The sequence below is a fragment of the Cutaneotrichosporon oleaginosum genome (assembly GCF_008065305.1).
Source record: "Cutaneotrichosporon oleaginosum strain ATCC 20508 chromosome Unknown ATCC20508_contig02, whole genome shotgun sequence".
NCBI lineage: Eukaryota > Fungi > Basidiomycota > Tremellomycetes > Trichosporonales > Trichosporonaceae > Cutaneotrichosporon > Cutaneotrichosporon oleaginosum.
In genome coordinates, this window is record NW_027072171.1 from 3179278 (window position 1) to 3207213 (window position 27936).

The window sequence follows — 27936 nt, forward strand, 5'->3', positions numbered from 1 at the left end:
GAAACTCTCGCTGTGCGATGCGATTCTGAGCCTTGCGAATCTGCGTTGCACTGGCATTGTTAGATTCTGGCGACTCTGACATTGTTTGTGTTTGTGGATGAGAGAAGAAGTGATGACTAATGGCGAGGACGTCAAGATGGGCAGAGGGGCCAGCGGGGGGGGAGGCTGGAAGAACGGGCCGGAGGGCGTCGCTTATCATGCCCTTTCGAGCCGGCGGTAACTCACCTCGTCTTTTTCGAGGGGTCGTCGTCGGGGGCGGCGGAGCCTGCGCGGCTCGAGTCGCTGCCTGTCATGATGGAGTGTGGCTTGGCTCGGAGGCCGAGGGCTGTGGAGAGATGGAAGGTTTAGACCGGTGGGGATGTTGGGGGGAGGTGAGGAGTTCGGTATTGAGATGCTCGGTTCAGCGGGGTTGATCACCGACGGAGTGAGGAGGTGAGGAATGACAAAGAAATCGATGCTGATTGCTGAATTGTCGACTGCGCACCCAGATGAGAAGGAGATCTAGGAGAGCGGATCGAGCGAGGTGGATGGAGCGGATCGAGTGGATCGAGAGAGACGCGGGGACGGCGACGGAATACGTCACTGGGACTGGCACATCTGCGTGTGCGGGCGGATGATGCGGACGATGACCGTTGACCGCTGACCGCTGACCGTTGACCGGGCTGAGTTGCCAATGGAAGACGGATGGCGACGCGGCTACCTCTCTTGACGTACGTACGCGAGAGACAGAGACGAGTGCCGAGATCCGAGTTGCATTCTAGCGCAGGGAACACGGAGCTACAGAAATAGTAGGCTGCAACGCAGATCCGCCGCAGGAAACGAGGCAGCCAGCAGCCAGCAATCGACGGATCCTGGACGCCATCAATGCCTAGCGCCTCGCGGCAAGGCAAGCAGACACCGTCCTCGCCTTTCGTTCGAGGACTGGGCGCCTCGCGCCTCGGTCATGGGTCAGCGGAAAGCAAGCGCTCGAGCGCTGCGTCAAGAATGGAGATCAGCAGATGAGGCGCTGCGCCGCGCCGGGCCCGATGCTGGCGTCGGGAGGCTCAGAGCCAAACCACGTGGGGGTGAGCCACGAGCGAACATGCGTTCCTCCACTTGCTCATCAACCATCCACATCCTTGTCCACGCACAATGCTGGCCAGCGCCCTCGTCGCCCTCGCCTCCATCGCCCTCTTGCATGGTGAGCTTGCACCGAGGCCACTCTGCTGACAACAGCCGCGTTCTCGGCGTATGAGTGTGAGTGCTGACGGCTACCTCGCGAGCCCCAGGCCTCGCCTTCCTCTGTTCTGCTCTCGCGCAACGCGGCGCGCAGCGGGCGCGCACAAGGAGCGCAAGCTGTACAGGCGTATCCCCGATACGTGTATTCTGGACCCGCCTGGTTGCACGCGAACCATGCCCAAGGTTTACCTTGACTCGACGGGCAGATGATAGCTCACCCTCCTAACCTCGCACTCGCAATGTCTGACGCTAGATCTGAGTGCGCTCAAGGCTCTCGGGCAACCTGGCGCGTCGCTGCCAACAAGTGTGAGTTTACGCTGCATAGCTTGCGTGTCCCCTTCGCGGCGAAAAGGTGTGAACAGCTGTTTTGCACGATGCACTTACGCGACCGCTGGCTGTCCGCGCATCTCCTCCTCCCACTCCTCCTCCATCTTTTTACCCGTAATACCCTCTACCTCCTCTCTCTTTCTTCGTTTCTCCCTTCTCCTCCCCCCGATCCCTCCTTACTAACCCCAGATCATCGCCGAGGCCCTCGTCTCCCTCGTCATCTTCATCCCGGCCATCACCCTCGCCTACCCCGCCCTCCAGGACGTGACTTTCCGCGGGGAGCTAGCGAAGCGGTGAGTCTTCTTGCTGCCAGGAGTCTCGTCTTAGCTCGCGGATTGCAGGGCAGCTTACACTGTGCTCGCTCATCTGCCTTGTTTACACTCCCCTCTTCACCCCACCCCGAGCCCCAAACTCGCCGCTCACTCCAGCACCCCAGACGACATGGACGCGCGCATGGGCTTCATGCGCCTCAGCGCACGCGGCGCAGCCCTCTTCGGCGACCGCGCATAGACTACATCTTATGCATAGTAGTAGTGGTACAACTATTGACCTCCATCCATCTCGCTCTGCTCGTCTGCTGCAGCGGCTGCTGCCGCGCCCAAAAGTAAAGAAAAGAAACACCGGGACATCCGCCGATCCGCAGGTCCCAGTTACATCCCCACCGTCCCGTTGTGGAAGATGGTCGAGGCCGGGAGGGGGTGGGGCGGGCCGCCAGCGGGGATCGGGACGCTCGGCGGGCGGGGCCAGCCCCTCTCGCCATGCTTGAGGTCAAACGCCTTGATCCTGGCGTCGTACGCCAGCTTCAAGTGGCCCGTCATGACAAGGAAGTCCCAGATCCTCGACGCATTGTTCACGTCGAGACGGTGGTGCAGCCGGGCATCGCGCCGGCGGAGCTTGCCGCCCGTCGCCTCGTTGCGCACGACCATGGACAGCTTGACGGCCTGGAACCGCAGGGGCGCCATGCGCGTGTGCGACGCAACCGTCGCCTCCATCGGCGTGAGCAGCTCGATGCCCTCGGCATTGCGCAAGTCCTTGGGCTTGGGCGCCGGGCGCGCGCGCACCGGCGGCGGGTCGCGGCTGACGGCGCGCGAGTCCGCCGGCGGCGTGCCGTGCAAGTAGCGGTTCTGCCCGGCATTCGCGCGCGCGCCCGTCCGGATCGGGTCGGGCTCGCGCGTCACAACCGGCCGCTGGCCTGCACGCGCGGCCTTTTTGGTGTCGTAATCGTCGGCCTCTTTGCCCGTCGTGATGCCCATACGGCGATACTCCTGCAGCTCGGCGATCCTGCGCCGCAGCTGCGTCTCGTGCAGCATGCCTTCGCAGAAAACTTCAAAGTCCTCGGCCGTCTGCAGCTTGGCGAGCGGCTTGAAGCGGGCGATGAGCTCCCTCTCCTCCTTCGGGCGCTTCCGGTCCTGACCTGTGAGCTGCGGTTAGCTATGTGCCCATAGAGACGCGAGCTCACCAGCTTGTACTGCGTCAACGAGCGGTCGAAAATAATGTCCTTTGCCCGCACACGCTTGTCGAGCTTGTACCGGTAAATGTTGAGGAGAGCAACCTTGACCTCGAGCTCATCCGCGTCCTCGACTTCAAGAGTCGGCTCGGTATCGGTCGGCTCCTCCTCTTCGCCCCGCTTTCGCTTGCCCGGCGAAGTGCTACCCGAGGCCTCGCCTTCCTCAATCTTGGGCTTGACGTCCTCCTCCTCCTCCTCATCCTCGTCGCCGCCTTCATCCTCCTCTTCCTCCTCCTCCTCCTCCTCCTCCACAGGGCGCGTAACCTTGGCCATCGGCTGGTCGGCTCCACCGTGCTCGAGCACCAGCCCAAACTCCAAGTCTTTTATCACCATTTCCGCGTCATTCTCGAGCTCATACTCAAATTCGAGACGGCCAGGCATGAAGCCGCCGACCTCGTGGTTGGTCGGAGCAGACGTGAGAGTCTTGGCAGCCTTTGCGAGTGGCTGAGGTCTACGCAGCTCCTCTATCCTCGCCTTCTTGCGGCGCTGGAATTCATCAGGGTCAATGTCGAAGGTGCGGTCCATGGGTGGCATGAACACGCTGTAGTGCTCGTCTTCAGGCGTCTCGTGGGGCATCTCAGAGTCCTTCTTGACATCTGGCCCTTCGCCGACACCGAGGTACACTTCAATGTAGTGCCGCTCACACTCCTCCTTGGTACGTGTGCCGACGTGGTCGGCAATCTCAATCCAGTTGCCTAGACCGTGGAGTTGGCAGCCGTTAAGGAGAAGCATTTCCTCGTCTGCGCCCCAGTCGCTGCTGAAAATGGGGTACGAGTGCTGTTCCTGTTGTTAGCACGCGTGCGAGATGCTTAGATACTCACAATGACCTTGTAGTCGTGCCAAGGCTCATGCTTCTGGACCTTTTTGCCCTCGCTGAAACAAGTGGGGCAGATGTCGATCTCGGTGCAGTCGTGATGAGCGCACTTGATGCGGACAGTATGGGTGATGTCGATTCCACCTGGGGTTAGTTGGCATGCCCAACGACATGGGCTCTCACAAATGTCGCAAGTGTACTTGATTCCGGGCTCGGTGACTGGAGTGAGACGTGATCACGGGTGTGGGTTGGGTTGGGGGTGTATACTCACTGACGCGATCTTCCGGGCCGGAGGGGTCCGCGGCGCGAACGCGACGTTGGGTGACGGTCATGTTGTCGTGGTTTTGGTCGTTGTTTGTGTTTTGTTCAGCCGACCCCCTCGCTGGACCTGCCATCTAATGACGCAGGAGGTCGATGATGAGTGGTGGAGAGGGGGATTGTGTGAGGCGTGAGCAGGCGTTTGTGATGAGGGCCGGTGGGAGTGCGACGGCGAGTGTGGGATGGTCGGGTGACGGATGTACGAGAGTGGAGGAGAAAGTGGAGGGGGACACGAGGGGCGGGCACGAGCCAAGGCGATCGCCGTCCGGGTCCGGGAGCGGGGGCGGTGGGGGAGGGGATGGACGGCGGCGTCGGCGCTCTGGCGCTTTAGGCCGCCTCTGAGGCTTGTGTGTAGAGGGAGAGGGAGGTTGAGGAGGAGGAGAGGAGGATGTTGTTGTTGTTGATGATGTTGATGGGGGAGTGTGCGGTGGAGCGGGAACAGATCAAGCCACGAGCCCAGGAATGTCGTCGTCGGCTCCTTCCCCCCGAGCTCGTCACCGATTCGACCGATTCAATCTCGACGCGTTCTGCGCACGTACGTCCTCCACCACTCGATAATTTCGGCGAGGGTTTGTTCGCGCGCGCAGGCCGCCTGATTGCCAGCGCTGTTGCTAGCTTTGGACAATGTAGTCGTAGTCGATAGCACGACGTGTGCGAGGACAAGAGGAGATGTGATGAGAGATGACTCTGGCTGCTTGGCGGGGTCCAAGGAGGCACAGGGATGAAATGAGAGGAACCCATTCACTCAGGGCACATGGCCACATGAGATAGATACCGCCGCGGCGTTGTGCCTGTGGCACCTCGGAAATAGCAGGTGCAGCCGGGCGAGCACTGTTGTTCTGGGAGGGAGGCCTGTTTGCTGTTTGGGATGCATACATGTTCAGTGCGCTCTTCATCTACCATGCGCTACGCAAACCTACAGTCGTCGCCTACACCCCGTTCATTACACGCACGTCACACACAACGCGACGCGTGACAGTACATGACGATGGCATCGGGGGAACGCGTCGACATGAGGAACGGCCGAGATTACACGATGCCCAACGTCACCGATCACGGATGTGATGCGCTGATGGATGTGGTCGAAGAATGGCTCAAGGTACTCTTGCCCACCTAGCACACGCCAGCCGCGCGGCAGCATCCGAGGCGCGCTCCTTGGAGCAGCTGGCCTGGGAGGTGGACTGTGGCGTGTCTGGTGCGGTCAGTCACGGCGGTCGCATGTGCCTGAGGCGATTGCAGTCGTCTCAACGAGCTTCATCCACAGCCTCACCGCCCAAGCCTTGCGACCTCGACGTCAACGACAAGAGTCGTAGGCCGCACCCCGCCTCCAACCCCGCCTTGCCCGTGCATGTCGTTCCATGAGACGCACCACGCTCGGATGAAGCGGAGGTAACCGATTCTCGGGCCAACGACTGTGCCTCGGTTCAGCCGGCCCGGGCCGGACATCCGCCCCAGCCCACCACATCCACATCCGATCCACGTCGCAACCCAATCTCTCAACCACCCATGACATTCGACACCATCATCATCGGCGCAGGCTGGGCAGGCGCCGTCGCCGCGCGCGAGCTCTCGCGCTCCGGCCGCAAAGTGCTGGTCCTCGAAGCGCGGGACCGCGTCGGCGGCCGCGCCCGCACCTGGGTACACGGCGCGCACGCGATCGATGTCGGCTGCTCCTGGATCCACGGGTACAAAGAGGGCAACCCGGCGCGGGGCATTGCGGAAGAGCTGGGCGTCGTGAGTATCTCGTCTGGCAGGACTGACGCAGGCCGCGCACCTCCCCAAACCCGCCGAGCCGGGGCTGTATGGCCCCGCGGGCCCGCTGCCGAAGGACACGGCGGTCGCGTTGAGCGGCGCCCTCGCGGCGGCCGTCGCGGGCGCGCGCACGCCGCACCCGCCCCCGCCGCCCGGCGCGTCCCTCGCCTCCGCGCTTTTCGCGGATACTTCCCCGCTCTATGCTACGACGGACAAGGCGACCGCCGAGGCGTTCGCCCGTACCCTCGAAGTACCGCTCGGTCTCAAGCTCGAAAATGCCTCGGCGCGCTGGGCCGGGTGGGAGGCCGCGACGAACTTTTCTGGCTCGGACGCCGCGCCGGAGGGCGGGTACGAGGCGCTGGTGTCGCGCGTGCTCGACGACGCGAAGGCCAACGGCGTGCAAGTCCGCTTGAACGCCAAAGTCACGGGGATACGCGAAGGCGACGCCGGGGTCTCCGTCACCGCCGGTAGCGGCGAGGAATACACTGCCAAAACAGCAATCGTGACGATCCCCCTCGGCGTGCTCAAGCACTCGCTCGACATCTTCCGCCCGGCCCTGCCGGAGCGCTACGCGTCCGTCGTGCGCGGCGTGCACGTGGGCGTGCTTGAAAAGCTCTTGCTGCGGTACACGGAAGCGTGGTGGCCGAACGCAGCCACGACGGGGGGATACACGTTCCTCCCCACCGCCGCGCCGCCGACTGAGGGCAGCTCCGCCCTCGAAGTGCTCGAGGGCAGCACGCTCATCGTAGCCAACTTTGCCGCGGGCACGCTGCCCCCCGGCCCCGCGCCGATTCTGCTCGCATACCTCTCCGAGACGCCCGCCACGCTCCTCAAACAGGCTGACGCTGGCGCGGCGTTCCACACCTTCCTCCAGAAACGGTTCGGCGTCGCTGGCCCCCCGCCAGAGGAGGTGCACCTCACGTCGTGGCTGACGGACGAGTACGCGCGGGGCGCGACGACCACGCCCAGCGTCATAAGCGAGGGCGAGCGCTCCCCTATGGACTTTAAGGAGCTGAGCCGCCCGCTGTGGAATGGACGGCTGGGGTTCGCGGGCGAACACACCGAGATGGAGAACCGCGGGAGCGTCGCGGGCGCCGTCATCTCGGGTCTGCGCGAGGCGGCGCGCGTCGAGCGCCTGCTAAAGAAGGGTCTGTAGCATGGAGTGCAATGAATAGCAAAGCTCAGTACTGCGCGTGCAAAAAGACACCTGAGCCCACGCCTGACGTGTCAAGACCTCTTCCGCCCACCAGGCCGCCAGCGTCAGTCATCAGTCCGAAATTCTCTCCCACCCCTCCCATACCGCCAGAGATAACCAAAGGTACATCGACTCGCTTAAGCAGCAATGGTGACCTCGACCTCGACTCCGGGCTCGAGCGAGATCGACGTGATCTGCTTGACGACCTCGGCCGACGACGTAAGGTCGATGAGGCGCTTGTGGATGCGCATCTCGTAGCGGTCCCAAGTCTTGGAACCCTCACCACAAGGCCTGGCGTCAACATCCTTCTCCTTCTCGTCCTCCCCTCCCTCGCCAATACTCACGACTTGCGGGTGGTGTGCTTGAGCACCTTGGTCGGGAGGCGCACGGGGCCCTTGACGCGCAGGTCGCGGTCCTTGGCGCGGTTGATGAGGTCCGCCGAGAACTTCTCGAGGTTCTTCACGTTACGCGAGGTAAGCGTGATGCGGATCTGGCGTGAGCTCTGCCACTGCCGTGCGCGCTTGGCCCGCGCTACGCACCTTGTGGGTCTTGGCGGCGGACGCGCCGGTCTTGTCAAAGTCCTTCTCGGCCATTTTGATGCGTTTTGTGTACGGGGCGACTTAGCACCAGGTGTGTAGAATGCTGGCGCAGGCAAAGTGACCAACCGTGAGTTGAAAGCGATGCGCGAGCCGCGAATTGAGGCCGAGTTTGGGACAAAAGCGTAAAGAAATTCAATTTCTGCGCGTGGCGAAATACTCCCGCCGCACGTGGGATTACGTGTGGGCAGATTTCGTTCATCTCCTCGGCCCGTTGCAGAGCATCAATCTCCTCGCCTCCCACCCCCGCCGCTATGGTCCGCCTCATCACGCACAACATGCTGGCGTGCCATGCGCGTGCGTATCCCCCCCGCGCAGCTGACAGCAGGCAACTGCACGAAAGACAACTTCCCGCTCGTGTTCAGCGACGTCGAGCTCGTCGTGCGCGAGGCCGAGCTCAACCCCGACTTCCTGCGCCGCTTCCTCCCCAAGCTCGACTGGGCTGCGCTCGTCGACACGGCGCGCTCGCTCGGCGACACGGCGCTGCCAGACGACATGCCCGCCGAGTGGACCGACGCGCAGCTGCAGCACCTGCACCACGTGCTCCTCGAGGTGCGTCCGCCGAAGCCGCGCTCACACCAGATGCACGTCGAAGAGGGCAACATGACATGCCGCGGGTGCGGGCACGTCTACCCCATCCAGAACGGCATCCCAAATATGGTGAGTGCGCAGCGGCACCGCCAACTAACCACAGCTCCTCGCAGAGCACGAGATCGCCCGCTAGTTGTACTACTGTATGCATGTTATTTACGTCTCCTAGCGGCGCCCGTAGGGCGGCTGTTGGTAGCCGCCGCCGTACCCGCCGCGCTGGTTGCGGAAGCCTTGGCCGGTATGGCCGTGTCCGCCTTGGGCGCCGTGGGCTCCGTGGGCTCCTGCGCCGCCTGGTGCACCTGGCCCTCCTGGTCCGCCCGGTCCGCCTGGTCCGCCAGGCCCAGCGCCGAGACCGGGTGCACCGTGTGCTCCGCCGAAGCCAGGCCGCCCATACCCGTTCTGGAAACCTTGCCCGTGTCCGCCTTGCCCGTGTCCGCCCTGCCCGTGTCCGCCCTGCCCGCCCGGCGCCTGTCCGCCCTGCGCATATCCGCCCTGTCCGTGTCCTCCTTGCCCGTGTGCGCCCTGCCCCAGCGCGCCCTGCTGACGTCTCGGGTCGCGCTCAAATCCGCGTCCGTCGCGCTCAAACCGCCCCGGCGCTTCGAAGCGTCCACCAGCAGGACCAGCGCCGGGGCCAGCGCCGGCGCCCGGCCCCCCTGGTCCGTCGAACCTCGGCGGACCATCGAAGCGGCCTGGCGCGTCGCGCCCCCACTGCCGCCGCTGCGGCCCCGCCTGCGCTTGAGACGGGAGCCCGCGCATCCCCGGCGGGGGGAGCGGCGGCGTGCCCGCCCCCGGTCCTCGCGCGATGCCCCCCGCGAGGCCGGGCAGGCCGCGGGTCGGTGTCGAGTTGCCGGACGGAATGGCGGGCTTGGCCATAGAACCCCCCAGCCCCGGCAGCCCCGGGAGGCCGGGCACGCCGATGCCCGGCGGCGCGGGCTTGTCGTCGAGCGGCAGGCCGGGCCAGCGGGATTTGGTCGCCTCCTCGGCTTCGGCGCGGAACGCGCCCTCCTCGCCCAGGTGGTAGCGGTCTATCTCGTGGTTGCCGCCCGGGCGGGCGCGGCACCAGAAGCGCGCGGTGAAGTCCTTCGAGCCCGAGCAGAGGATGTGGCCGAGCGGGTGGAACGAGAGGGAGAAGACGGCTTCGTCGTGCGCTGCTTCCAGCAGCGTCACGGGCTTGCTTGGGTCAGGCGCCAGGAGGGACCAATAAGCGATGGAGCCGCCGGCGTCGCCGCTCGCCAGGAGGTTGTGGTGGATCGGATGCCATGCGAGCGTGTTCACCTCTTTCGTGCCCTTCAGCGCCTCGAGTTCGCGGAAAGTACGGATGTCGAAGAGACGGATGTATCCGTCTCCGCCGGCTGTGGCGACAATATGCCCCTCCGGGTTCCAGGACGCGGCGTTGACGACCGCTTTGTGCGAGTGCAACGTGCTCAGCTCTTTACCGGTGCGCGGGTCCCAGAATTTCACCAGCATGTCCTTGCTTCCGCTCACGACGAGGCCCTTGGTCGGATGCCAGTCGACGCAGCGCACATCCCATCCGTGCCCCGAGAGCTCGCGTTCAGATGACGCGGCGCGGTAGTTCCAGATCTTGACCAGACCGTCGTCGCCGCCAGTCACAAACCGCTCGTCGTTCGGACTCCACGAGATGCCATGGCACGCCTCCCGGTGCCCCTGGAAGCCGTGGATGTTGGTCAGGTGCGGCGTAAAGTACTTGATCGTGCCGGCTTTGTCTGTCGACACCAGCGCCGTTCCGTTATGCGAGTAGGCCATGGAGCGGATGCTGTCGTCGTGCACCTGTGTGATCGACTCGTAGTTGAACGACGCACCGTTCCACAGCGTGAACTGCCCTTTGTCGTTACCCGTCAACAAGCGACGCGCGTCCGGCGTCCACTGCACCACGCGGGTGGGGGAGCGTTCCTTGTTGATACTTGTATGCACAAAGTAGTCGCAGATCGAGGTCGACGGGTCCTTTATGTGCGCCACGGGAGGCAGGAGGTTGATGATGTCGCTCGGATTAGGATGTATTGGCGGCAACGTAATGGGGATGGCCTGCTTCTTGCTCAACTGTCGTCAGCCGCGTTCACTCATACACCTCACCATACGCCACTTCTGCACCCCGCCCATGTAGTCGACCGTCCTGCGCGGCTTGTATTTCCTGTTTGTACGTGTATCGCCGGCTGGCCGCGTCACCGCTGCCTGGTATGCGGCCTGCTCCAGCACCTCCTCATTGTCGGGATGGTTGGGCTCCAAGTAGCGCTTCGGCGCCCAGGTGTCGGGCTCGCGGGGCCGGGACGGCCCGGCCACTGGTGCTGTGGATGGCGCTGTTGCTACTGCCATCGTAGATGTGGGAAGCGAGGAGACAACGATTGAGGGAGTGGTGATGCAGAGATGTCCAAGTGGTTAGTCCAGCTCGTGCCTGGACTGGCGGGATCAAATTTGTACAAGCTCACATCCAAGTCGAACACTTGCGACAAAGTCATCAACAGCCAAATCCACTCTCACCACCACCATCATCCTCCCCATCCACAACAACAACAACGACAGCAATCACATCACTACGTCGACATGAGCCTCAGGCCGCGTCACTAACCATCGCACAGGCACAACGCGTATCGTCCACCTGCGGCACCGCCCTCCTCGCTTAAACCCCCGACGCGTCCATCCACCCTCTCTTCGACCCCGGCGCGCAAAAGTCGCCCCCCTGTCTCCACACCCTCCCCCACCCCCGCTTCCCGCCTCTCCGCCCCACTCCCGCGCAATGGTGTACGACCCCGTGCGCGACTGTGACATCCCCAGTCCGGCCGCCAGTCGGCGCCCCTCGCTGTGGGAGACGCCCCCGCCTGGCGCGCCACACGCGCAACCGTATCCTCAACATGGCGGCCCACCCCCTCCCCCTGCGTTCCAGCACGAGCGCTCTCCCATCCCCTCCCCCTCAGTCCGACCGGCCAGTGCTGGAATACGCTCTCTTCTCAACGACGAGCCCGACGCGTACGCGTCAAGACGTGGGTCTGACCACACCACCGTTTCCTCCGCGCCCGACGAGGAGCACTCATCCCGCCCCCACCTCGCAAAACTCCTCAACGAATCGGCCCCGCCACTTCGCCCCACCTCGTCACACTCTGGGCATTCGGGCTCCCCTCGCCTCTCCTCCCCGAGCGTAAACCTGCATCCAGGCGGAGCACGAGGCGCTGTCGGTGTGCGTTCGCCACACTTCCACTCCAATCCCTTACCCCAACACTTCGTCTCCTCCCCGAGCACAGCGTACCCACACGATTTGCTGGTTCCCGGCCCCTCCTCCCGACGATCTTCCATCGACACGCAGTCGATGCCGCCACCCGAGCCACCCGTGGGCGTCATGAGGCACGAGAGCGCACCAAGCCTGTACACGCGCGTATCGCCCGCCGGCTCCGTCTCTCCCCGCGCCCACAGCATCGGCCTGCCTCCGGCGCCGGTGCGGCGCGGCAGCGTTTCACGCCCCACCTCGGCGCGCGGTTCGAGTGGAGGTTTCGCCGCACCACTTCCTCCAGCTTCGAGCTCGCCGGAGGGCTCGGTTCGCCACCTCTCCGAAGAACGGAGCGTGGGTCCCAACGGCCGCCAGGCCCCGCCCGCGAGCAAATACAACCCTGTTCAGCCGTCAACATACCGTGCCATTACGGCCGATGAGCTGAGGGGGCTGCGCGAGCGCGCGCTGGCCAACAACCCGCTCCGGCGAAAAATGCAGCGTGCCGCTCCCTCATGGTCTGCACCCTCGCCTCGCGTGGAGGACACGGACGCGCCGCGCTCTGGCGGGCCTTCGCGCCGCGGCTCGACGGCGTCCAATGTCGAGAGACCATACATGGGCAGGAACGGCGACGAGCCCGCGGTCGGCAACAAGCGGCCCTCGGCCGAGGCGGCGGACGGCGACGCGAAGCGGCAACGCACATCCTACGTGGGCAACGTAGCGGCGATCGCGTCGCACTACAACCAGCGCGCCGAGGTCGGTGTTGAGCAGCGCGAGTACTCGCCGATCATTGGGCTGAAAAAGTTCAACAACTGGGTCAAGAGCGTGCTCATCGGCAAGTTTACTGCGCGGCGCGGGCGCGGCGGCGGCGCCAAAGTCCTCGACATCGGGTGCGGCAAGGGCGGCGACCTGAATAAGTGGAAGCAGGCGCGCATCGCGCTGTACGTCGGCATGGACATTGCCGCGACGTCGATCGACCAGGCGCGCGAGCGGTGGCAGACGATGCGCGGGAACCGGTTCGAAGCCTTCTTCGCCGCGCACGACTGCTACAGCAACCCGATCCACGAGGCGCTGCCGCCCCAGTACACGGTGCGCGAGCTGTACGACAACGTCAGCATGCAGTTCTGCATGCACTACGCGTTCGAGACGCCCGCCAAGGCGCGCATGATGATGGAGAATGTCTCGAGATATCTCAAGCGAGGCGGTGTGTTCATCGGCACGATCCCCAATTCTGCCCTGCTTCTGTGAGTAATCGGGAGAACCCCCGTTCCTGTCGCGAGACATGCTGACCCCAGCCACCGCCTCGAAGAACTGCCCGAGGGCGAGCTCACGTTCGGCAACACGTGCTACCACATCACGTTTTCGGAGCGCGAGCACAAGGGCTTGTACGGGCACGAGTACCGGTTTTATCTCGAGGACGCGGTCGAGGATGTGCCAGAGTACATTGTCGACTGGGACAACTTCGTCGCACTCGCCCGCGAGTATGGCCTCGAGCTTATCTACCGCAAGACGTTCAATGACATCCTGCAGGAGGAGCAGGGCAGCCGCGACTTTGGCCCGCTGCTCGGCCGGATGGGCGTTATCAACGAGAGTGGCGAGAGCGCCATGGACTCGGACCAATGGGAGGCGGCGAGTGAGTTGTCGCGGGGTGGAAGCTTGGACACAACTGACGGCAGACCTCTACATGGGCTTCGCGTTCGAGAAGCGCGGTTGATTTCTCGCGCCCACACCTTCGTTCACATGGTGACCTCTGTCATCCGATCAGGCTTCGGCCTTATACCAATTTGCGATACCTTGCTGGAGACAATGTACGAGCGCTCGCGCCAGGTGTAACAGCCACTGCATGTGTTATGTGTACACTTTGATTATGCAGGTGATATGGGGACATGCGGGGTAGTGCGTGCAGGTGGGGTATCTTGGGTATCTTGGCGAGCATGCTCAGGCCTGGGGTGTTGATAGATCCCGTCGCTCCCACACCTGGATCACCGTCTCGCCCAGGAAAACCATTTCCGGGCGGACTTCGTCGACACGGAGGTCCTGCATTTCGAACCACTTCTCGCTGTCGCCGCCGCCGCGCCCGCAGCGCTGGTGGATCTTCCAGGTCGTCACGCCCTCGTCCGCGGGGTCGCGCTTGCCGGACGCCTGGCCCGCAGTTGTCGACGCGACAGTCGTGTCGAGCGTGATGTTCGAGAGTAGGTCGTATACCATGTGAATGGGATCAGACGGTTTGGGGTCGACGTCTGAGGTCAGTCTGACTTTTACCCCGATACTCACAAGGCCCCATCTCCACGCCCCGCATAGGGAAGTTGACGATCGTCGGGTTCTTCTCCTCGACGAAGTTGTTCTTCGTGAAGCGTTTGATGTGCAGGATCAGGTAGGGCGGCAGGGCAGTGAGGTGGTGGCGCTTGAGCGTTGGGCCAAACTCCTGTGTTGTCAAGCCGTCAAACTTCGCGAGGATGGTGGACAATGGGACCTGCGGGATAATCTTGCGGTCGTTGTTGTCCTGGAACAGCGGTGTGGGCGGGAGGTCGAGGGCAAGGAACAGGAATGGTGAGGACACGGTCTGAATTTCTGTCGTCAGCGCTAGCTGCGGGTTTGACGCTACCTCGCGAAAGATCGAATACGGGGCGCGCGTAGTCCTTGTGAATGATGACCTGCTGCGTCTCGATCTGAACACGCCCCTGAAATGTTGTGTAGATGATGCTCGAGTTGCGCTTCTTGGTGCCTCCCAAATCGCGGTGAAGCGTGTTGACAAGCCACCCGAGAAACTCAACGGGGTCGCCCTGCTCGGTGGTGCGGAACTTGCCCGAGCTGCGCTTCGTGACCTCTTGGAAGAACTCGTGTGGGGATACCTGAGCCTTGAAGAGGCGCGGATTCCAGAGACGACGACACAATGTCGCGAGACGGGACACCAGCTCGGTCGGCCGTGCTTTCTCCTGCAGTTGTGGCGTGGTGGGGTTCAGGAAGAAGTCACGCACAGGGGGCACGTGCAGGAGTAGCTGGACAATGACGTTGAGGTAGTCGTTCTTCTTGATGTTGTTCAGGCCGATGTAGCCGGGGATGTAAGGCGTCTTGGCGAGCGTGTACGAGGGCTCGCGCAAATCGCTCAGCCCCTTCAGCCCCTCGGCCGTATACCTCGGGTTCAGGACGGCGAGGACGTCCTTCAGCGACGGGTCCGTCACCTCATATCCTTCAGGCAGGACGTAGAACTTCTCCGTTGCGAGGTTAAGCCACACACGGTGGTTTTCGCCTACTGCGTGCCGGTATGCCCAAGAGCCTCGCCCACGTCCCTGGAAGTACTTGCCACACACGAGACATGCGTACACGTTGATATTCGAGAGCGACTTGGAGCACAACCGCTCAAAGTCAAATTCGAGATTAGAACGGGAGACCTGGCGTTAGCCCGGGGCAAGCGTGACACTACGCGTTAAATGCAGGAGGATAGGCAACGGTTCACTTACGGTGTCCAGGTACATGTCACGATGAGACAGGTCCTCCTTCTCTGGCTGCAGTTCCTCCTCCTCGTCGCTGCTGTCGTCCGCATCGCCGTTAACCTTTTGCGCCCCGTTCCCGGTCAGCGGCGCAGAGGCAAAGGACGGAGCATCGCGTGCCGGAGAGCTCAAAGTTGCTGGAGCTTCGGCGTCGAGCTTAGGCCGCTTGGCGGCAGGCGGAGATGGTGTCGACATCGGGGTGGTGGAAGTAGCGAAGGAGGTGAGGTGGAGCTGATTACGATCGGCGAGCTAGGAGAGGCGTGAGAGCTGAGATTGGTTGAGGTGCAGCTATAGCACGCGGCCTCTGCGTATTGCTACAATCGTTGGCGCTTCAAGTGAACGGAACGAGGACAAGATGACGGGCTGAGCGTTGCAGAAGTCGAGGTCAAATGCATGGTCTCGGCGTGATGAGGGTGGTGTGGGCAGCATGGAGTATCGGAGCCAAATACACGTGGATTTGGTCCCGCCCCGTATTTCACGGATATCTTACATGTGAGGTCATTTTGATGGTTTCATGTCTCGCAAGCTTCATGCTCTGTTTGTTACAGAGGGCAAGCAACGGGTAGAGAGCATACCAAGTGCTACAAGTGGGAAAGGTTGGCATTCTGTCTGGTTCTTTACCGTCACAGCATCTGGCACTGTAATCCTCGTCCCCCGGCAATGGGCACAGATTTGCTCGAGAGCGGTTGACCTTTTCTAAATTCATTGAGTCTCAAACGGTTTATAACAATGAGGGAACATGTCAATTGAGAGAACCCGCCGTCTGCTCCGTCCTAAGCTCGGCATGAGTGCTACCTCCAGCGAGTCTGCGTTGTCCTTCCCCCCATGCCAGGAAGCCACAAGGTTTGCGTTGTGTGCAGATTGTTAAAGGAGCATGCATCGTGGAATTAGAGCGACACTGGTGCTGGCAGAACGTCCTCACAAACGTAGCAGTAACAGATGGCCGTCACTCGCTAGCGGCGAGGATCGCATACACCTTTCCTCCTCCCAACAATCTCGAAGCAATTCTCCTTGCAATCAGTCTGGATTTTCAACAATCTGAACAATTCACGCACCCTCCTCGTTCTGGTCGGCGAGAAAGTCAGAAGATCGGTTTGACCATCTGTGCTCGAGCTCCACACCCCGTCTCCTCTTTTTAGTCCGCCACTTCCCCAAGGTCTTCCGTTTCCGCACCCTCTGGCGATTCCCTTCACCAGTGGCTACCAGCGCTATAACCGTCCAACTGCCCCGGTGTCTCTCTGGTCTCTCGTCTTTCCATCAGTAGTCAGAAAGTCTCCTCTTCCAGACCATGGCGCGGTCACGCTCAGCGGCCTGCCCTGCCCGCTACCTCCTGACCGACATCTCCATAAGCCCTATCGATCCCGTTATCTCCAGCCTGTGGCTATGACCGGCTCCGGAGAGCGGTAGCCTCGGTTGCCAGCCACTTTCGCGACCGTCGGCACGGGCGCATTCCTCGGTTCGTAGCCTGAGGCCATGCACGCCGGCGTGAGGCGGGACGCCACGCCTCGCGCCTCCGGTCGACGACGTCTGCTGGTCCGTATCCGCCGGTGAGGAGCACATGGGCCGTTTCGTAATGCTTCCGTACAGTCTCCATACCCTATCCCCTCATCCTTACTTTCTCCTTCTCTTTCGCTCTTCCCTCTTAGAGCTGTCTCGCGAACCTCGCAAGCTCTGCTGACATGATCTGCACCCCTTCGTAATCTCATCCCGTATCTCTAGCTTTGGAGCAGGCCCAAGGCACACGATCAGCGACACCGCGTGGTGCATCCATCTCATCGTACGCACGTCCACGGTCCACGCGCCGCGACGATCAGGCCCAGGCGCTCCACGTTCCAGGCCGATCATTCCCTCGCCGATCACCGTACCTGCATGAGCGCGACATGATCGCCGAGGGCCTCGGACGGCGAGGGATGGCGAGGGGCGCTGACGGCAGCACGGGCTCCACGATCGTCGATCCCCGGCCATCTGCGCCGTGACGTCGATCTGATCGACGCGCCGTGCCTGATGTACCATTCCAGCGGGTACGTACGGCATATGGCTACCACGGCTCCACACTGCACCAAGCACGCGCTCCGCGCCCGGCGATTTTCCTCCTTGGAAGTCTGGATTGTGATAGCGCGAGCCGGTATTCGGCTGCTGCGGTGCCGAGGTAAACTGGGAGTGGCGGGAGTGGCGCAGTCATCAACGCTCTCGTCCGCCTTCGAGACCAGGATGCATTGTACAGAAGGCTAGGATAGCACTGTTCGGGTGGATGAGCATGTATGCATGAGGGTGGAGCCGCGAGTCCGGGAGGCCGCGGCAGGTGCAGTGGTACAGTGGAGAATGGCGTTGAGCCATATGTGATTGATGCAATTGGTGGCGAGTCGCCAATGACACATGTATGTGGCGAGCTCGAGCGTGGAAAATAGACAGAGGAAGGAGGGCGTATTTTACTTCTTGCGCTTGGATGAGGATCCTATGCCTGCAATCGCCCGTTTTTGGCGAGTGGGCAGGCGAACACTCTGGTCAGCAAAACATTGTGTCAATTCCGTGGTTGGCAGGACACCAGGGAATCGCTTGGCTGAGCTTTTGGGATTAGCAACAAGGAACCAAAGAAAGAGGGAGCACGCACTAGACAGTGAACGCGTCGCTGAATATTCTCGCCAAAATTTCGGTCGAGTCATCCTTGTGAACCTCGGGACCAGCGAGGCTGCTGCTGTCAGAAGACGCCAGTATATATGCCAGTAATTCTCACGAGGTAAGGTCAACCAGAGTGAAGCGAAGTGAGAAAGTGCCTTCCGTGCGAATACCAAGATCGTGTGCAAAGAAAAATAGTCCAGGATCGCCGTTGAGATCCTTGAGGCGCTGGCAGACGGCACCCATTGATCCGACCAAGACTCGCGAATAGTAAGAGGTTGTCGACAAACGCTCGGGATAGGGTGTCTCGGGATACAATTGGGAAGGGGTGGAGACCGGCGACGCTGTAAGTGGAAGGGACGACTGCTGGGTCACGGGAGAAGGCGCGTGAGTGTACAGTGACCCATGAGACGACCAAGGGCGGTGTGGGTCGCTGGCCGTCGACGACCATGGCCGTGCTCCCGGAGGCCCGACGCTCCCTCTGTCCCACTCGCCAAATCCAGAAGTGTGCGGACGTGGTTCGCGATAGGATGGCTCTCGGCCCCATCCGCTGTCTGCTGAGCTGGTTGCTGGCCGATACGACGACCAGCTGCTGGAAGCATGCCGCTCGCTGCTATAATCTGGACCTCCCATCGTCGATTCTGGGCTCCAGGCAGAGGGATCGTGGATGGGAGGCGGCCGCATTTCGCCAGGCATCGGCCGCCTGCGCGGCGGAGGAGGCGACCGATGATGATCATACTCCTCCGGTGGAAGAGAATAGGCGCCGACCCAAGCAGGCGAAGCCATTGGGTGCTCGGGGTGTCCAGGTGGTGGCCAGCCGGGAACGGATCCGGATCCTGGCGTCGGCGGGTAGGAAGGGAGTGGTTGCGAGTGATATGATGGCGAGGGCGAGAGTGACGGGCGGCCTGGAGATATCAAAAGGGCATTAGAGGCGTCAGCTCAGCCTCAGCCAAGGTTCGCAGTGTGTGCAAACACTTACCGTAGGATGGCCAAGCGTATGGTCCAGGCGCGGGTCCCGTCATGGAGCGGTGTGGTGCGCGATTGAATGTCGAATGTGGCGCGTCATACCGGTGGGTGGAGGCTGTGCGAGACGCTGTGTGTGTGAACAAGGCGTACTGGTCCGGTCGTGCACCAGGATGCATTACGATTGAGCGCTGTTGTGTGCGATCACCGTTCCAGAGATCCACCATGAGGATGAATCGATGCACATCAATAGCGCTGATTCCGTCAGCAAGGCCACGGCAAGTCTGCCGAGAGGGGACGTACTGTGGTTTGATGGCGTTGCCCAATTTGTCAAAGATGCGCAGCTGGATGATGGGTGGCGGTGATAACGGCCGTCGATCCTGACACAAGTCAGCTGCGCTCGGGAAATTCCAGCGCCACTCACTTTATCTCCGAATCCGCAGGCCCGTGCGCGTTGTGGCTGCTGAACAACCTCGAGGACATACACACTTCTCACGTCAGCGCTGATAGTCAAGCATCACCAACAGATCACTGCGCGACAATTGTTGATCAGGAGGTATTGTGACGCTGGAGGTGGACATGCCACGCTCATGCCTGGACTCGTCGTCGTCGAGCTCATCGCTGTCCTCATCGCTCGAACCGACAGAGTCTTCGGTGCTAGCAGTGGCGGTCGTCGTGCCTGTGGCATTTCGGCTCCGCTGTGGCCTGATTCTAGACTTGGCAGGAGGAACGTCCGAGGGCTGAACCTGAGACGAAGACGTCGCCCATTGGGCGAAACCGCCTTTGGAGGCCGACGACGAAGATGAGGGGCGGGGGGCAATCCGAGTAGAATCGCCGCTTGGACGCTCGTTGTCTGTTGTTGATGGTGGAGGGGAGGCGGGGAGCCGCTCCTCATCGTCAAGAGCAAGTGATGGGGAGGAGCGACTGTGCGACATGAGAGTAATGGTAATGGTAGGTTAGGTTGGGCGAGGGCCGGCGGGCTCGATGCCCGGGCCGCTCAGCGAATGAAGCCTTGAACGGTACCCGATACGGTGATCGTGTGACTGGGTGTTGAGACGTCGGAAGAAGAAAAGGGTGTCCATGGAAACGGACCCGAGTGTTAGGATGGAGTCGCGTTGGCACAGTGGCGGAAGGAATAGACGGACCTCGGAGCAAGGGTCAGCATACCACGAAGAGGTGAGAGGTGTATCTGGCGAGGGGCAGGATGCCAGTGAGAGAGTGGATATATCGACTGAGTGCGCTCCAGCCCCAGACTAGGGCATGCTGGAATTGCGCGGGTGGTCGTTTCGATGAAAGTAGAACTTGGCCCAGTAGCCTATCCGAAAGAAACGGGGCAGGGTCAGGTTGTGTGCGGAGGAGCCGCGGGTGATGAGGAAAGAGCGGACGAGGTCTTGGGGGACGCGGAGCAGGCTGGGAGACGCCAAGAGGATAGATGATGGGAGGGATCGAAGAGACAGTGAAAAGGTCGCACGGACTTGTTGAGAGGGATGAGAGGTGATAGTGGGAATGAAGAGGGAGTATGGCCAAATACTATACAGATGAGGAGAGGGGGAGTGGAGGCCAAGACGGAGCGAGAGCGAGAGCGAGAGCCAAAGCCAGAGCCAGAGAGCAGCGAGGTGACTGCGCGTGTCCACAAGGTGGTTTATGATCATGAGGATCAGCCACGGCCCGGAGCAGGGTTCGTTAATCTTGGTTGTTCAAGCTCAGGGACATTAATCCTGGTCCCTGCGAATGATGAGCGCTGCCGTTATACTAGCAGAAATGCTGGCAAATGTGGCATCTTGCCCGAGGCTCGACTTCTGCGGTTGGCTCAGCATGCCATGCCATGACAGACCACCATCGATGGCGTCAAGTCTCACCTCGTTGCCTCTGATCCGGTGCCCTCACACCCTGTCGCCCTCGGCTCCCATGCCGTCGCAGCACTTCAACCCTCCTTCTGCGGCGCGGCCACTCCCAGTCCCACACCTCTCGGCTCCTTGTGCATCCTCGTTGCCGAGGCCCGACAGCCACGGTGACGACCCCTCGGCGACACCTTGGCGCTCTCTGGAATTGAAGGATCGACAGGCAATCACACAGCCGCGTAAATCTCACACGGCTAAATGGGCGGCCGGCGCCACCATTCCGCAGGAATGGCCGACGATGGAACAGGAGGACGTGCGCGGCGTGCAGCGCGCTCTCACAAGTAGCTCCAGTGCTCGCCATCCACGCCAGCAAGGGAGACCGTCCCTGGTCGTAGCGCGAGCAGTCTTCTTCCGCGGTGAGGAGTGCGTAACCACTTTGAATGCCGCCTCTAAGCGGCCCGGGAGGGCTGCGACGGCACAAGTGGCACCCCAGTGGAACAAGCATCTCTTGGGTAACCTGAGGCCCTAAAGACTGTGCACCGCGCTGGGGCGACCCTCGCCATCCTCATCCATCCAGCCAGCAGGATCCCGAACCTTATGCCGCTCCCTCGTCATCCGCCTCCTGCGATAGACTCCGCATCCGCAAAACTGATGTGTGTGACAGCTGTGCGTGCACACACGAGGAACAACAGGTAGCCATGCAGTCGCACGAGCTTTGCTCCGTGAGAAAAGCGGGTGCTCCAACTACCACTGGTCTCGGACATTGACTTTCACGGCGTCCGATGCCCGCACATGAATTTTGCAGGCTCTGGCGTCCCGAGAAAAGGGGGTAGGTGGGCGGCCGGGGAGAGCGCCGATGGCAGCCCGCCGTCATCAAAACCTTCAGGCTTTGCGGGAGAGGAGAGAGGATTGAAGAAGGGCACGGGGGAAAGAGGAATGATGCCACTACTTGCTGAAACAGAGAACGGTGAACGCCATCAGGGCGCAGAAGGTTGCCAGACTCCCGTGATCCTCACTCACCCAGAGTTTGATGGTTGCGATGAGATTCCAAAGGCAGGCCAACCCTGTGTTTCACGTGCGGCCGTAGCGGGCGGCAGGCCGTCAAGTGGGAAGTGGGAGGGAGGGTGTTGGCCGTCGTGTCGAGGCTCGCGGCTTGAAGGGGGGACGAGGAACGAGGCTGCAATGTCGGCACGTCCTGCGGCCAGGGCCGGGAGGTGGGTCCTAGAATGGACTTGGGCCAGGGCGCTTGGTGTCTCGGTCGTGACGAGGTATGGGCGAGCCCGACAAAGTCGGTGTAGAACACGCGGATTGCAGGCGGAAGTCGATGTGGGTGCTCGAATTTGGCCTCGAATATCTTGTTCAGGTAGGCAACCGAAGCAATGCTTGTGCTTTTGGCGCACGAGGTACAAGTCAGGTTCCCGTACTCCCGCGCGATATGGTCCAACCTCGACAGGATGCCGTACCACAAGAGCAGGGCGAGCGATTCGCCGACTCCCCGAGCGACTAGTCACCCAGCTCGATACCTGTCCAGAGCAGGTTTGAAACGTTTGCGATCAAAGTGCACGCGTGCCGGGACTTTACGTTGTGCTCGCGGTAAAGCGCGGCTTGTCCACCTCCTGTACACCCAGCACCCGGATAGGAGGTACGAGAATGCCCTGGTCACTGGTGGCCGGACCGAGTGAGGCACCTGAGGCGTCGTAGGTTGTGAATGTCGTTGTACGGGAATGCTCCGGACCGTAAAGAACGGCCAGACGGTGCGGACTTGACAACCGATCCGACGGGGATATCGCAAGGCGGGGGGCGACGTGAGCGGAGCGAGGTAGCAGCGGGAGTGGTAGCTCGGTGTTGTTGGAATTGGACTGTGGAAACTCCCCTTGCGAATGACGTGAAGAACGTGAGGCACCTTGGGTCGACGCGTGCGCAGGTGCAGGAACACGCTACCGTGGGTTCCGTGGGCTGGCCGCGGGCTCGAGAACAGCAACGAGAGCCAAGCAGATCAAAGGCGAAGGAGGGGGGAGAGATTGGAGAAGTGGAAGGAAAGATGGAGGGGAGGTCGACAGCGGAAAGGGGCCAGCGGGCTGAAGTTGAAGATAGAGATGGTCGGGAAGACGGAAAGATGGCGTAAGTTGATGGCTGGCGTATAAAGCTGTGTTGTGGGCAATCTCCAAGTGGGCGGCTATAGCAGGAAATCAGCCCTCGCAATCGAAACTGGTGAACGACTCTGGGAAACTGGTGGAGAGGGGAGAGGAGTGACGGTCCGGGGCAAAAGGGCAACTGCAAAGTCGGGGTGGGATGGAGGGAGAAGGAGAGGCAGTAGAGACAGCGCGGGGCAAGTGGGGTAGAAAGCAAAAGAAATGCGGTTTGTGCAGGGTGTCGGAGTGTCGGATGCAACCAAGCAAACCATTCAGAATCCTGTTCTACCACCCATCGCGGGCGCTGCAAGCGTACGTGGTGCAGTAGGGGCAGCCTGGGACAGAACAAGGGATGCGAGTGGAATGGGCGGGGCATAATGCAGCAGGGGCCGGAATGGTTGGCAGTCACCCATCGTCCCGCCTGTGACGTGCCAAGCTCGGAGAGATCACGGGGCAACTCTGTCGGACTTTGACGGTGCGATAAAAGTCAAGTACCGCCGGGCCGCGGATGGCTCGGAGTGTTGCCCCACACACCATTCCGTGCATTTCGAGTCTCACGTTTTCATGTTTGATGATGAGAAGAGTGAGGGCGGGCACCAGATGAGTGAAAGGGGAGTGGCATGATTGCGGCGCAAAGCGATCAAATGCGGCATGGTGCAGATGACAGGAGAGCGAACAGCACAGTTGAACAGCGTGCAAGGACAGTGGAGAGGAAACGTCGTAACCTCGGGGATGGTCGGAGCATCCATGTCGAGTCTAAACGTTCACTCGCCCACCGGCCCTTTTCCTGCCGCGACCCTCGCTTCCCATTCTCTCATCCTCTCATCCTCCCAGCTTCATGCTGGCGGCGGTAGATCACGTCCGCCACACAACTCCGACTACCACCAGGGCCGGAGGCGCCGTCCCTTCCCTGGCTGCTCGGAGTGTGGCACCGCACACCGAGCAAAGCACACGCTGCTTCGCATACGAGTGGACTGGCGGCCCCAGTGACATATCGGTCTCGGCATCCGAAGGGCAAAGAAGCGATGGGATAACGACGCCGATGCACGTACTCCTTCTCCCTCACCCTGCAATTGGACCTGCAGGAGTGGATCTTGGTCTATTCCGACCCTTCATCTAATACGCCACAGCCAGGAGGACAGAATTGCTAATACGCGCCACAAGGAGACGCCGAGGCCATGACAAGTAGGAAGGCGGGCGCAGACTCGTGACGAGGTGATGCCGACGTTTGTCGGGTGGGGGAGGGGGAGGGGGAGGATGAGGGCGAGGGCGAGGGCGTGGTTGGTCGACGCAGGTGGAGCATATGCAACCATCCCAATAACAGGCCACCCCCTTCCTCACCTCCTGCAGATCGTTGCAATTGCAATCGGGCGTGCAGCGGGGCGCGGAGTGATACACGAAACGTCACTTCGGCGACGGAGATGACATCCGCGGGGATGGTGTTCTGATCATACTTACCAAGTGTTCTTGCCACAGGGGAGACCACACAGCGGTGATGATCAGGCGATCAGGCGAGCCGACGAAGAGGCAATCAGGCAATCAGGCGACAGGAGATGGAAAGTATTACATTCAGCACACTGCTGATCTTCATAGATAGCCTGTGTCAGGTTGTTTCGGGCTCTGGGTAGCAGTTGGACGCCGAAGCCCCAAGGATTAAGGTGTGAAGCTATCCAGCTCGGGATAGGAACAACCCAACTGGCCAGGTCCGACATCGGAGGGGGAGACGCGTGCATTGTAGCGATGGATGCTTGCGCGTCTCATTCCGCCGGGCTGGTCAGGTGGACTTGCGCCGACCGGGTCTCGTCCCAGAGAGAAACAATGTCGATTTAAGGTAAGGTCCCGAGGCTATTTCGCGTGTAGGCTGGTGCTTCCTACAAATCGCAGCTGGTGCGGTCTACAATGCGAGCGAGCGTCGCGTGATGTCCACATCTGACGATCGATCCTGTAGTGGGGTGATTGGGCACGGAACTGATGGCTGATTTTGGGGCTGTGTATCCCCAGCTTCGACTCGAGCAGTAGTACGAGATAACCTGAACTGCAAAAGAACTTGGTGGAACGCTGTGGTGATGGACCGTCAAAGCGCCTGAGCCAGCATCGACCCAAGATCATTGGAACCGGTTCCGAGCACGGGAATCGGCGATGGCAGGGGCGTCGGGCGGCGTTGGCAGTGCATCAGCAGCGAGCACGGAGCACGCAGGGCGGAAATATACGGATGCACTCGCACTCCGCGCCTTTACGTGGTTATACGGCACGGCGTGCCGGCACCGCGTCCCGCTGTCGTCAGGCGCGCGCGATTCGGGTCGGCCCGTCAAGCGGTGACAGCCCGTTCCGCCACAAGCGTGATTGTGGCGGATGGCGACTAGTCTGCCTCTGGCCAGCGCGCGCGTAGGCTCTCGGGTCGGAGGAGGTGCAACGGGGCTGGCAGGGTGTACCGATCGCGTACACGGCTCGACGGTGCTGCTAAGAGCAAGAGGCATAAATCCCCTTGCTTTGAGAGATTTCCGAAATCTTCGCACTATCTCGGCTAACTTCCAGGTCCTCTGGGACTGAGCGTTGGACGGACGGAGGCGTGGCAATATTCGTCTTCTCGACCCGAGTAGTTCTCTCTTGACGGACACCATGGTGAGCATGTCGATGGCGACATCGCACAGCCCTCCGCATCGCTCTTCGTATCGCCACTGCTTGTCTGAGGAACAGCGATACAGCGACAATGAGGCGGCGAACGCCGCTCTACAACGACACAGCGTGTGCCAGCTGTCCACATGATGTGGCGCGGCACGCTTCCCACATGATGTGGCGTCGGAGCACGAGTCCGCCTCGGCCTCCGGCAGTGGCTCGTCGTGGTCATCCGCCTTTCAAGCTCTCGATCGGGGTGTGATGACGTGGTGATCTGTATGTCGGCAGGATCGCCGATGCGCTCATCTGGAGAGGCGGAGAGAAGGGGGGTGGCGCCACAAGACGATGTCCTCCGCGCAGTTTCATCAGCAATCATCAGGTGAGCACCTCAGCGTTGTCGGCGATGGCTTGCAATTTTGACAGAGGCCAGCAGAGGTGTTCAAAGGGCAGAGAAAAGAACCCTCTTGGAGTCCACAACTACAACCTTCCTCGTCCATGTCAGCCTCAGTGAGTGGTGACAGATCCCCGGCGACATAATTCAGTAAAGACTGGAAAAACGTCCAGCTTCACGGCTAAAGCTGTCTCGCAGCACAAAGAGGGTGAGAGGACAGAGGGATAGCTTGGTTAATTCAAAAGGTGGCTTCAACCACGACGTTGGATTACGCGGTATCGCAGACGGCAGCCCATCGTGCCGCGCTTCGCTTGTTGCGAGCTTGCAACTCTCACAGCGCCACCTGCTCTTGCTGTACTAGACGCAGCTCAAATCGCTACCAAGTCGATATTTTGGGTGGTTTAGGAAGATTTGCGCGTGCAAATGCCATACGCGCCGCCACAAACGACAGAACTGTCTCAGCCGATGAAGTGTCAAGGTGCGCTTTGCCTCTTATGTCAGTCCTACCACTCCAGTCACTCTTAGCGCTCCCAGCGCTCTTACCGCTTTTAGCGCTCCTGCCGCTCCTGTCACGTGCCGCTCCTGTTACGTGCCGCTCCTGCCACTCTGACCACCACACTCGCTCCACTCACGTTTACCTCCTGCCACTGCTGTTATGCCTAACCGTCTTTCACTGACCATTCTACCACGCCTTTCTCCTGTACCGTCTGGCTACAACACCGCCTCCTCGACGCCGTTCCACGCCTCCAGCATCGGCACCTCACGGCACAAAGTGGTGCTACGATGGCCGCCATGTATTGTGGGATATCCCAGACGCATGTGGACCTCAACCCAGCATAATCCTAAATTCCGTGGTCAATCTTGGGCTCGTGCCGCGCTGAGCGAGTGAGGCCGGACAACGCTCGTTGTGCGCGCCGAACGCCACTTGAGATACCAGCCGCTGTATCGCCACGACGGAGACTGGCGACCACCACGCCTCGGACGAATGCCACAATGAGGGCGACAAGCGTCACAGCGTACGCTGGACGTCTGCCCGCGAGGCGGGCCGAGCGACGATTTTATAGCGTTGAAGTGGTACAAGCATTTGAGACAAGGGTGCCGATTGCCGTGGGTCACGCCACTTTTTCACCACCGACTGCGCGTCGTTGGCGCTGCAGTGACGATCGGCTCCACCGGGCGGTGTGCGGCACACGCACAACCAGCATGCCAGCGTTGCAATGCATATGTATCTCAGGCCTCTCGTATGGCCAGTGGCGAGCCGCGTCTCTAGCTCCATCCAGCCAATGTGTACAACATCTTCCCTGGGCAGCGCCGCCCCCACCCGCCTCGGCGCATGCATGCTAAAACCTACTCGCGTCGTCGCTGGGATCAGCCCCGCCCCTCCCTTCTCTTACTCACACTTGTCGCGAATTCTGCACGCGGATATACAGCCAATTGACCGCCTCGCGCACCCCCGTCCTGCCGTCAGCCCCGTCTTCCTTCCGTCCGTGACGCACCCCTCGAGCGCAGACACGCCGAGCACGTCGAGGCTTGCCATGCGCTGCGCTTTGTCCTCCTCTTCCAGCACGCCAGACTGCGGGCTGTCGGGCACGCGCGTGCGTGCGCGCTGCCAGGCATCGTAGGACTCGCGGACTTCTGCGACTGTGAGGGACGTGTCTTTGTCCTGCTTGTTCGCGAGGAGGAGCAGGGGGAGATTGAGGAGGCGCGGGGAGTTGAGGACTTCGTCTGGGGTTAGGCGGAAGCAAGAAGGAGGGAGGAGGACGCACCAAACACCTCCCATGTTTCACTCAGACGAGCTTGGTCACTCGCATCGAGGACAAAGACGACGGCATGGCATTCGTCATAGTATCGCGGCCAGATGGAGCGGATATCGCGCTGGCCGCCGAGATCGAAGAAGTGCATAGTAGTGGAGGGGAGGGAGATTTTGCCGACTGGGGTCAGCGGTGGGCGCGGCCATGGCGTGTGTCAAGTGTGACGGCACAGCCGCCGCGCGAGACGACCCAAAGACGGCGCGACGCCGCTCGAACACCCACTGTTCTGCCCAACCGTCGGGCCGATCTTATCTGGTGGCATGCCGGGCGTGGGGTTGTACAGCGTCTTGATCTTCTCGAGCGTTGTCTGGGGTAAGAGTAGAGGGCGGGATACACACCGTCTTGCCGGCCTAGTGTCAGCGATGCCTGCTCTGGTCGTACATTGTCTAGCCCGATGATGACGATGGAGTACTCATCCTTGCGGGTGAGATATGTATGCAGCCCCTTGAAGAGGTGGTACATTGTCGAGAAATGGTGAGACGATGAGATCGAAGTGGACGCGACCAGCCTTGACAGCTTCATGTTGCTCGCAAGGCGATCGGG

At 61.3% G+C, this 27936-nt stretch overlaps 10 protein-coding genes across 10 annotated transcripts; 4 read left to right on the forward strand and 6 right to left on the reverse strand.

Annotated features, from left to right (window-relative positions):
* Window positions 1–2195: 2195 nt before the first annotated feature.
* COLE_02952 (uncharacterized protein) lies at window positions 2196–4198 on the reverse strand (the record flags this gene model as incomplete). The annotated part of the gene is made up of 5 exons (XM_018420389.1): window positions 2196–2966; window positions 3005–3238; window positions 3305–3835; window positions 3874–4085; window positions 4138–4198. 5 exons carry the CDS (start codon window positions 4196–4198, stop codon window positions 2196–2198), a joined length of 1809 nt encoding a protein of 602 aa, XP_018278434.1.
* Window positions 4199–5273: 1075 nt separating this feature from the next.
* Window positions 5274–5546, forward strand: COLE_02953 (uncharacterized protein; the record flags this gene model as incomplete). Its single annotated transcript, XM_018423357.2, has 1 exon — window positions 5274–5546. One exon carries the CDS (start codon window positions 5274–5276, stop codon window positions 5544–5546), a length of 273 nt encoding a protein of 90 aa, XP_018278435.1.
* Window positions 5547–5690: 144 nt separating this feature from the next.
* On the forward strand, window positions 5691–7092 carry COLE_02954 (uncharacterized protein; the record flags this gene model as incomplete). The annotated part of the gene is made up of 2 exons (XM_018425786.1): window positions 5691–5918; window positions 5950–7092. 2 exons carry the CDS (start codon window positions 5691–5693, stop codon window positions 7090–7092), a joined length of 1371 nt encoding a protein of 456 aa, XP_018278436.1.
* A 176-nt stretch (window positions 7093–7268) lies between these two features.
* Window positions 7269–7724, reverse strand: COLE_02955 (40S ribosomal protein uS10; the record flags this gene model as incomplete). Its single annotated transcript, XM_018421401.2, has 3 exons — window positions 7269–7422; window positions 7476–7621; window positions 7671–7724. 3 exons carry the CDS (start codon window positions 7722–7724, stop codon window positions 7269–7271), a joined length of 354 nt encoding a protein of 117 aa, XP_018278437.1.
* Window positions 7725–7981: 257 nt separating this feature from the next.
* COLE_02956 (uncharacterized protein) lies at window positions 7982–8451 on the forward strand (the record flags this gene model as incomplete). The annotated part of the gene is made up of 4 exons (XM_018421402.2): window positions 7982–8024; window positions 8056–8279; window positions 8310–8387; window positions 8422–8451. 4 exons carry the CDS (start codon window positions 7982–7984, stop codon window positions 8449–8451), a joined length of 375 nt encoding a protein of 124 aa, XP_018278438.1.
* A 32-nt stretch (window positions 8452–8483) lies between these two features.
* Window positions 8484–10649, reverse strand: COLE_02957 (uncharacterized protein; the record flags this gene model as incomplete). Its single annotated transcript, XM_018420863.2, has 2 exons — window positions 8484–10376; window positions 10410–10649. The coding sequence occupies 2 exons, from the start codon at window positions 10647–10649 to the stop codon at window positions 8484–8486; spliced, it is 2133 nt and encodes a 710-aa protein (XP_018278439.1).
* A 1498-nt stretch (window positions 10650–12147) lies between these two features.
* Window positions 12148–13246, forward strand: COLE_02958 (uncharacterized protein; the record flags this gene model as incomplete). Its single annotated transcript, XM_018420388.1, has 3 exons — window positions 12148–12776; window positions 12828–13165; window positions 13209–13246. The coding sequence occupies 3 exons, from the start codon at window positions 12148–12150 to the stop codon at window positions 13244–13246; spliced, it is 1005 nt and encodes a 334-aa protein (XP_018278440.1).
* A 224-nt stretch (window positions 13247–13470) lies between these two features.
* Window positions 13471–15218, reverse strand: COLE_02959 (uncharacterized protein; the record flags this gene model as incomplete). Its single annotated transcript, XM_018423358.2, has 4 exons — window positions 13471–13772; window positions 13807–14103; window positions 14138–14924; window positions 14994–15218. The coding sequence occupies 4 exons, from the start codon at window positions 15216–15218 to the stop codon at window positions 13471–13473; spliced, it is 1611 nt and encodes a 536-aa protein (XP_018278441.1).
* Window positions 15219–17452: 2234 nt separating this feature from the next.
* Window positions 17453–19537, reverse strand: COLE_02960 (uncharacterized protein; the record flags this gene model as incomplete). The annotated part of the gene is made up of 7 exons (XM_018419273.2): window positions 17453–17588; window positions 17635–17715; window positions 17758–18544; window positions 18619–18857; window positions 18906–18982; window positions 19027–19090; window positions 19128–19537. The coding sequence occupies 7 exons, from the start codon at window positions 19535–19537 to the stop codon at window positions 17453–17455; spliced, it is 1794 nt and encodes a 597-aa protein (XP_018278442.1).
* A 7385-nt stretch (window positions 19538–26922) lies between these two features.
* Window positions 26923–27855, reverse strand: COLE_02961 (uncharacterized protein; the record flags this gene model as incomplete). The annotated part of the gene is made up of 6 exons (XM_065626248.1): window positions 26923–26944; window positions 26981–27040; window positions 27079–27307; window positions 27349–27513; window positions 27616–27700; window positions 27763–27855. The coding sequence occupies 6 exons, from the start codon at window positions 27853–27855 to the stop codon at window positions 26923–26925; spliced, it is 654 nt and encodes a 217-aa protein (XP_065482517.1).
* Between the last annotated feature and the right edge of the window lie 81 nt (window positions 27856–27936).